General features: G+C 33.8%; 2 protein-coding genes across 4 annotated transcripts; both read left to right on the forward strand.

The window, feature by feature from the left end:
* Positions 1–236: 236 nt before the first annotated feature.
* On the forward strand, positions 237–1,146 carry LOC104732185 (uncharacterized). Its single transcript, XM_010451723.3, has one exon. It carries the CDS (start codon positions 560–562, stop codon positions 1,034–1,036), a length of 477 nt encoding a protein of 158 aa, XP_010450025.1. The 5' UTR covers positions 237–559; the 3' UTR covers positions 1,037–1,146.
* Positions 1,147–3,512: 2,366 nt separating this feature from the next.
* LOC104775194 (DEK domain-containing chromatin-associated protein 4-like) lies at positions 3,513–8,585 on the forward strand. Of its 3 annotated transcripts, none has more exons than XM_087489054.1 (12): positions 3,513–3,806; positions 4,491–5,701; positions 5,785–5,818; positions 6,084–6,166; positions 6,288–6,347; positions 6,429–6,539; positions 6,697–6,777; positions 6,868–6,942; positions 7,115–7,595; positions 7,787–7,887; positions 7,985–8,015; positions 8,125–8,585. In XM_087489054.1, the coding sequence occupies exons 2-12, from the start codon at positions 4,532–4,534 to the stop codon at positions 8,316–8,318; spliced, it is 2,421 nt and encodes an 806-aa protein (XP_087345180.1). In that variant the 5' UTR covers positions 3,513–3,806; positions 4,491–4,531; the 3' UTR covers positions 8,319–8,585. The 3 variants fall into 3 exon arrangements, with proteins under 3 accessions (XP_087345180.1, XP_087345182.1, XP_087345185.1); XM_087489056.1 differs by having other exon boundaries at positions 3,705–3,850; XM_087489059.1 differs by lacking the exon at positions 3,513–3,806 and adding an exon at positions 3,840–3,963.

Below are 8,585 nucleotides of genomic sequence, written 5' to 3' on the forward strand. Positions count from 1 at the left end.
ATGATGTTGGAAGTTGTGAGTCATCCATCGTTTGTTCTGTTTCCTGTTGTTTCTGATAGGTTAAGAAATCTTCTTAAAAAATATACTTTACTACTAAGTACTAATTTAACAAACAATCATCCTTAATTAGTGGGCTTCACATGGATTTTACCAACTTAAGCTTTTTTCTTTATAAGTTTTTCAAAGTGTTTTATTTTTCAAATACGTACATACAAAAACCAATGCTTTCCCTTTTCTCGAAAAAAATAGTTTTGCAGGTGTAATTATGTAAAGAGTGAGAAGAAAACAAATAAAGCTTTCTTTGTTTGGTTCCTCTGACTTTTATGATTTCTCTCTCTCTCTCTCAGACTTGTCTGAAACTTTTCAAGAACTCAGATTCGTCTTTTATAATCTACTCCTCTTAAATCAAGATCCAAAACAGAGCGAAGTTTTGGTTAAATAAAGATTCGAATCAGAGACATCATAACTCAAACACCAATGGATAACGAGAATATCTCGACTTCTCTCTTTTAACTAGCTCTGTTTTATTTTGTTTCAACTTTTACATAAAGTTTCCAAAATGGTGGAAAAATCTGATGACGAAAAGCATTTTTCTTGGTGTTGCTTGCTTTTACAGCTGTCATTGCTGTTCTTTCTTGTAACCCTTATTGCATCTTTAGCTTTCCTCTGTTTCTTAAGCTCTCATGGGTTCTCCTCCTCTCTCCTTATAACCATGTCAATCTTGTTCGTCTCCACTTCTGTTTTCTTTCTAAGGTCTTTTAAGAAAAAGACAAGACGATGTTTAGTTGAGAGATCCCAAGAAGAAGGCTATGATGATGAGTATGAGGATGAAGATAGTCTCATTGAGATTGCTCTTGTGAGTGAAGAAGTAGAGACTATAGAGGCAATGAGAAACATTAATCGAAGTCGACAGAGACTTAGTAGGATTGGTGATGATGATGATGATCAAGAAGATGAGATTGACGATGTGAAAATGGAAGAAGATAATCTTATTGAGATTGATATTTCCATTGGATCTATTAAAAGACGAATGTAATCTTATTTCAATAGATCTCTCATGATCACACCATCGTTTCCGGTGTTTTATTTTCCATTTCAAATGTGCAAAGACAATCCAACATTTGTTTAATGTATTAGTGTTCTATATTTGGTGATTAGGGTTTAGGGTTTTAGGATACTAATTAATGGATATATAGTACTACTAATTAACTGTGGTAATTCTTTTGCATTAAGATTGTGCTAACAGGTGTAAATGTATAATAGATTCTTGCAAGGTTTTTATAAGAGTTTAAGTTTGGTCCACATTTGTGTTGTCAGTGAGTCGTGCCATGTGTGTGTGATTCCGATATTTGTGAAAAATGGATTTAACAATGTTTATGGAGACAAAGTTATCATAGATAATAAAGCAAAAGAAAAGAGTCAAAAGACTCTCTGCACTCCGCTAAGGCGCTAACTTCTCTCATATGCCTAGAATAGATCCTCGTTCATTGGGGCAATGATAAATTCATTCACCACACTTCTTTTACTTACCTTGCTCTTGATTCATTTACTCTTACCTTCATCATGCACTTTGTTGTCACTCTACATCCTTTCTAATCTCATACCTACGGTAGGGAAAGGTTCTATCAAAATAGCAATCATCTACAATACTTCTAATCTTAATCTTAATCTTAATCTTAATCTTAATCTTAATCTTGTTTGTAAATTTGAGAGTTTCTTGATCTTGTTAATCGAGACAATATTGCAAAAAGTAAGATAATGAAGCCGATTAACAAGAAAGTTAGTCATTATGTCGGTTAATCATAAGATGTTAAAAAAACGAAAGCACTAACGTGAGCGTATATTAGAAACGTTGTAGCTTAAACTCATTCACATTATCTCTAAGATGTTAAGTAAGATTCACGGTTGATGATATTTCTTTTTTTCTTCAATAATTCAGTTCAGAGTAAATTCTAAATCTACGAAGGGGTCATATATTTTTACGCGAAATGAGAACCACTTTTTTTACTAGCAAGTAGCAGCATATATAATGCCTTTATAGAAAGAATCATAATATTTCATTTTGCTTAATTCTTTTAGCTAAATACATAAGTAATAAAATATCAAAAAGATAAGATAACTTGATTTTCCTTTTTCTGACTATTTCTATTATTATTGTTACCATTACTTATCTCTAAAAAGGAAAGAAATCTTATCGTTTCGTAAAAAATAGTAAACATCAAAACCAATTTCATTACAAAAATGTAACACACACTATTAACTATGAAAACTTGTCAAATACAGTACGATTAAAAATTACTTTACATTATAAATTATCGATATTAAATTTACTGAAATTAGTTATATCTTTTAATTGGGTTAGTCAATTATCAATTTTAATTACTAGGATTAATTAATAAAACACTAATGTTATCACCAAAATTAAAACACAATATTATACGTGGAAAAATATCAATCATAGTATAAATAAAAGTTACTTTACAGTATTAGATGTCGACACTAAATTTATTGAAAATTATATATATTTAAATTTAAAAAATAGATATCATTCATATTCAAGAAATTGCCTCAAATCCATATACCATGTTCTGGTTTTAGAGAGATGATGAGTCTTGTTTCAGATATATATTGTCGGAAATGAGAATTACATCTCTTCGAAACTGGCAGTTGAGAAGTCTATTGTTCATGTTCACAATGTGCCTAATTGTCGAGATAGACAATCATCCATGGTCGAAAACCCTAAATGCTTATGTTAGTTTCCATTAAAAATGAAATTTTTGTTTTACTAGATATGTATATTCTAATGTTTTCTCATTTGTGCATATATAGATGATGTCGAATAAAATTAATATTATTATTAAAATATATCGTTGTGAAAGAAAAACTGCAAAATATTACACTACTGAATTACTTTACATTATTAAATATTGATTCTATTTTTTTTTTTAAATTATATATATCTAAGTAATCTCAAATAAAGTAGTATTCTCTATAAATAGACAAAGTATCAAAGTTAATTTTATTGTCAAAATGTAAAACATATATAGTATTATATTGTACCATAGGAAAAAAACTATTAAACACACAACGAGTAAAAATGGAAGTTATTTTATATTATTAAATATCGATCATAACTTCATTAAAAATATTTATTTTATCCGAGAAAGATAATTTTAATTAAGAAAATATTTTAATTTCCACGAATGGTAAGTATCCAGATTAATTTCATTAACAAAATATAGAAATACAATATTACACGTGGAAAAACCGTTAAACACGGACTAAAAAGTATTTTTTAGTATTAAATATCCATCATAACTTCTTTAAAAAAAGTATTTCTAACTAATAGGAATATCATAAAGAAATTTTTTGTATTTTCTACAACTAATAAATATTAAAATTTAATACCATCATCAAATTAAAAATTACTAAAAAAGTAAAAATTACTTTAAAATTTATGACTAAAAAAGTAAAAATTACTTTAAAATAATTAATTATCATGACTTTTATTTAGATCACTCTAGTCTAATCTTAAAGAAACAGTACCGGAGGTTGGGGTTTTGTCTAGCGTCACCGATCCACGAGAGTATCGAACACGAAATCTGAACCGTTCAACATATCCGACGTGGCAATTAACTGTATTTAAAATCCGGTTTTGCGTCCGAATCCCTTATAGAAATCGGAGCGTTGGTCTCTTTTTTTATATTCTGATTCGAAAAAAAAAGAAAAAAAAAAAAAAAAAAAAAAAAAAAAAAAAAAGCTCAGTGCTTTGAGAGCCTTTGGATAGAGAGAGAGAGCAGAGCGAGGTAAAATTCCAAAGTCTCCTCCTTTTCGTGTCTATTTGAACACTGTGAGCTTGTTTTGTTTGTTTTTGCTGTTTAATCTTTCGTTTATATTCGCATGTTAGGGTTTTTTTGTTTTTTTTTGGTTGTTGTCTTGCTCCTTGAAGCCGCGTTTTTTAGGGTTTGTGTTTTGCGTTCTTTTTGATTTGTGGATTTTGTGTTTGTTTAGTTGAGAAACATACGAATTTTGAGGTTTCGAGAGAGACTAATCTATATGAGCTCTTGGATTCTTCTTGAGTTACACATCGTGGTTGGTTGTGGTTTGGATCTAAATCTATGGTTTTTTCTTCCCAGAAAAGTTTACAAATTGAGGAAAATTTTTGGTTTTTAGCTTTGGACTGAATCATTAAGAACTTGCTTTGATGTCTATATTATATAAAAATTGGATCTTTTTCTTCATTCCATTCCTCCTTGATAGTGCCTGTTGAAGTTTTATGTAGTTGTATGTTGCTATGAGTTTGTTCCTTCTTTGAATTCTCTTGTTATTCTTGCACATTGAGTTTCTTTGCTGGTGGAACTTGGTTTGGGTTATGTAACCCTTCTTTGGCGTGACTTTTGTTTTATGAATATCTGAAATTGTGTCAAGAGATATTATACAATCTGCCCCTATTGTGTAAGTTTTTAACACTAAGCTTGTATTTTCCACAGCGTGTTTCTGGCTTTAAGATCTGCTGTACATTGGGTTAGCAATGGGGGAAGAAGATACAAAAGTCTCTGTGGAGCCAACAGCAAATGGGACTAGTTCTCTTCAGAAGACATCAGATGCAATCAGTGGAAAAGAAGTGCAGGAGAAAGCTAGTGGCAAGGAAACACAGGAAGATAAGAAAGCTGAGGATATTGGTCCTCAGAAAATGGAGATAGATGATGACATTAAGCAACATGAAGGAAAAAGTGAGACGGAAGATAAAGAGGTGGAGGTTACAGAAAAAGAAGAGAAAGCTGAGACTGAAAAATCACAAGAGAAAGATGTCAACGGAGATAAGGAACCAGTGGAGACGGCTAAGAAGGACGAAGACAAGGAACAACCAGAAGATGATAAAATGGATGAAGACACAGATGACAAAAAGTTGAAAGCTGATGATGGTGTTTCTGGAGGTGCCACTGAGGAGGATATTGTAATGAAGGAAAATGTGGAGTCTGATGGCAAGAAAGATATAAAAGACAACGAAAATCAAAATATGAAGATAGATACAACAGAAGGAGACCAAGAGAAAACTGAGAAAGAATCTAAGGAGGAGAAACTAGAAGGAGGGCAAGTGAATGGAAACGAACAAGGGGGGAATAAGGGAGACATCAAAGAGGAAGAAAAGCTGGTCAGTGGAGACAAGGGGGCCGATGTCAATGAGGATGAAAAGGTGGATAATGTGGATGAAAATAACAAAAAAGAGGCATCGAAGGAAAATAATGAGGGGAAAGAGGGGAAAGAGGAGGAAACAAATAAAGGAGAGGAAGTGAAGGAAGCAAACAAAGAAGAAGAAGAAGTGGAGGCAGACACTGAAGTCGATGTGCCAAACGTGAAAGACAATAAAACAGAGAGTAAGGACGAGAATGAAAATAAAAATGAAGATAAAGAGGATGAGAAGGAAGATGGAAAAGAAGAGAGCATGGATGATAAGGAAGATGAAAAAGAAGAGAGTAATGATGATAAGGAAGACAAAATTGAAGATATCAAGAAGTCTAACAAGCGAGGGAAAGGGAAGACTGAGAAAGCTCGTGGAAAGACAAAGAGTGAGGAAGAAACGAAGGACATAGAACCTAGGACTCCTTTCTCTGATCGCCCTGTTCGTGAGCGAAAATCTGTTGAAAGGCTTGTTGCAGTAATTGATAAAGATTCTTCAAGGGAATTTCATGTTGAAAAGGTTTGCAAATAGTTTCCTTTGTTTGGTTTGTATGTTGTGTTTTATTGTTAGATCTGATTATAATTTGCTTTTGGACAATACAGGGAAAAGGGACACCTCTCAAAGATATCCCCAATGGTATGTTCATATTCTAAATATATATCTTTGAACAGTCTTTTCAGCTTTAGCTTCTCTAAGGATTTGCTTGAGCACATAGTCCTTTTACTATTACTGTAGTGCTCTTTCTGACTGCTTAGGCTTGCTTTTTCTTATCTCTAGATTTTTGTTTTTTTCTGGCTTTGTCACTCCTTTTTTTGTGAGATGTTTTTCTTTTGGTTTTGGTGACTAGATTTTCTCATCTGCACTTGATATGAAGTTGATAACAAGATATTTTTCTCTGCAGTTGCTTACAAGATATCAAGGAAGAAGTCTGATGAAGTTTTCAAGCAGATACACCAAATTCTATTCGGTGGGAGGAGAGGAAAAGTGAGCATCTCTTTCATATTTAGCCACTCCATTAGATATTTAAAGTTTTTGTGGTATCCTTAAAATTACAGAGAGTCTGCTAATCATGTTTATATGTGGCTCGATTTTCTTGCTTTGACAGGCTACTCAGGTCAAGACGAACATATTGCGCTTTTCTGGTTATAAATGGCAAGGAGATGAGGTATGCGAGACAACACATTTATTGTTCTACATAAGCTCTTGTCATATTTCTTACATAAATTTCTCAAATGATATTTGGCAGGAAAAGGCAAAATTGAAAGTAAAAGAGAAGCTTGACAAAAACAACAAAGATAAATTGCTGGAGTTTTGTGAAATATTTGACATATCAGTTGCTAAGGCTACAGCTAAGAAGGTTATTATGGCTACTCATTTCATTTCTAAGTTTCGTTTTTTGGAGCTTCTTTTACTGTCATGATTGAATGAGCATCATGTTAATGGTCAAGTCCTCTTTATTTTTCCCATGTAATCAACTTGGCAACTGACTGTTTGGTACTTTTCCTCCAATGTAGGAAGACATTGTTACGAAGCTGCTTGAGTTTTTGGAGAAACCTCATGCGACAAGTGATGTTCTTCTTAATGAGAAAGACAAGGTTACTTTGGTGTTGAAACCCTTTCCGTTCGGCAGTTGAGCCTAAACATTTATTCTGCATACTAAAACTTTTTTTTTTCCTACTGAAAAGGGTGTGAAGCGCAAAAGAACTCCTAAGAAAAGTTCACCTGCAGCTGGAAACTCATCTTCCAAACGATCAGCAAAGGTATCAGGCAATAGCTTAAAACTGGAGGTTTAAATCTTTGTGTTAGAAACTGTGGACTATGGAGAGAATGTTTGTATTGGGTTGATGCATGTGTAGCTGTTTTTCATTTCCCTGTGTTCTTGTGTCTAGTCCAAGTACCTAAAATCTGATTAGTTTTTTGTGTTCTTTACAGAGCCAAAAGAAGACCGAGGAAGCAACAAGGACTAAGAAAAAGAGTTTACCTTATTCTGATGATGAGTCTGAAGAAGAGAAAGAGGAAGAAGAAGAAGAAGAGAAAGAGCAGGAGGTAGAGGAGGAAGATGAAGAAGAGGAGAATGAAAATGGGATTCCTGATAAATCTGAGGACGAGGCGCCTCAGCCTTCTGAAAGTGAGGAAAAAGTTGAATCTGAGGAGGAGTCAGAGGAAGAAACTCAAAAGAAGAAACGTGGTTCTAGGACTTCATCAGGGAAATCGAGAAGCAAGAAAACTGCAGTCTCTGCGAAATCCAGTCCACCAAAGAAAGCTACTCAGAAGCGCTCAGCAGGTAAAAGGAAACAGAATGATGACGACAGTGATACAAGTCCAAAGGCATCCTCAAAGAGGAAGAAGACTGAGAAACCGGCGAAGGAGCAGTCCTCGGGGCCTTCAAAATCTGCATCAAAAGAGAAACCAGGTTTGGTCATACCATGCTTTTTTACATCTCTCTCATTATTAATAAAGCATATGTGAGTACATGATTGTCAGAAGCTTGAGAAATCTTAATGCTTGGTTACTGGAGAGTTTAAACCGATATTTTACAGCCGCTTAGTTTTTGTCTGACACTGTTTTATCCCGTGTTTGTCATTCTTTTTTATCTGCTAATAGGCAAAAGAGGTGGAAAAGGGAAAGACAAAACCAAGGAGCCTAGTGATGAAGAGTTGAAAAATGCAATTATTGATATCTTGAAAGGGGTCGACTTCAACACAGTGAGGATTTTAAACCATGAAAAATCTGTGTCATGAAATCATAGTAATTGAGTTTAGAAGATAGATATCTAACTAATGCTTTATCATGTTCTGACAGGCTACATTCACTGACATCCTTAAGCGACTTGGTAAATAGCAGATGGGAGTGTTTCCTGGCAGTTGTTTTCTTCACTGATGGTCTTGCTTATTCTTGCTGGTTTGTTTGATTAAAGTGCATTGTTTTCACCTGTCTTTCAGATAAAAAGTTCAAAATTGATCTCACCTCAAGAAAATCATCTATAAAGTTGATGATCCAAGATGAGCTCAAAAAGCTAGCAGAAGAGGCCGATGATGAGGAAGGAGAAGAAGAGGATGCTGAGAATGAGGAAGAAGAAGAGAAAGTGAAAGAGAAAGCTGGAGGATCTGGTGGTGCAGAGGAAGTTAAAGCCTGATCACAAAGCACATAAATCTAGTCTAGCTGCTATTTTAATCGTCAAGGGGTCTCTCTCCTCCATTGCCTATCTTCAGTCATTAGGCAAATATATCAGAGAATGTAATATGTTGGTTGTTTTTTTGGTCTTGAATTGTGGTTTTTTTTTATGTAACTTATGGTAGAGTCGAAGAGAGGAAGACCAGAAGTTAGATGTTATCAGATAAGCAGCTTTGTTTGTGTATACAATTAAAAAATAAGCGCCTTTAGGATTCATGGCCCATTTAAA

The sequence above is a fragment of the Camelina sativa genome, chromosome 2 (assembly GCF_030686135.1).
Source record: "Camelina sativa cultivar CO46 ecotype springtype chromosome 2, ASM3068613v1".
Classification (NCBI taxonomy): Eukaryota; Viridiplantae; Streptophyta; class Magnoliopsida; order Brassicales; family Brassicaceae; genus Camelina; species Camelina sativa.

Bases quoted from the DNA above. Each gene is read 5' to 3' on its own strand.
- LOC104732185 (XM_010451723.3), top strand. From the start codon at position 560: ATGGTGGAAAAATCTGATGACGAAAAGCATTTTTCTTGGTGTTGCTTG.
- LOC104775194 (XM_087489054.1), top strand. From the start codon at position 4,532: ATGGGGGAAGAAGATACAAAAGTCTCTGTGGAGCCAACAGCAAATGGG. The intron at 6,167-6,287 runs GTGAGCATCTCT...TTGCTTTGACAG, and splicing joins TCGGTGGGAGGAGAGGAAAA to GCTACTCAGGTCAAGACGAA. The intron at 7,596-7,786 runs GTTTGGTCATAC...ATCTGCTAATAG, and splicing joins TGCATCAAAAGAGAAACCAG to GCAAAAGAGGTGGAAAAGGG.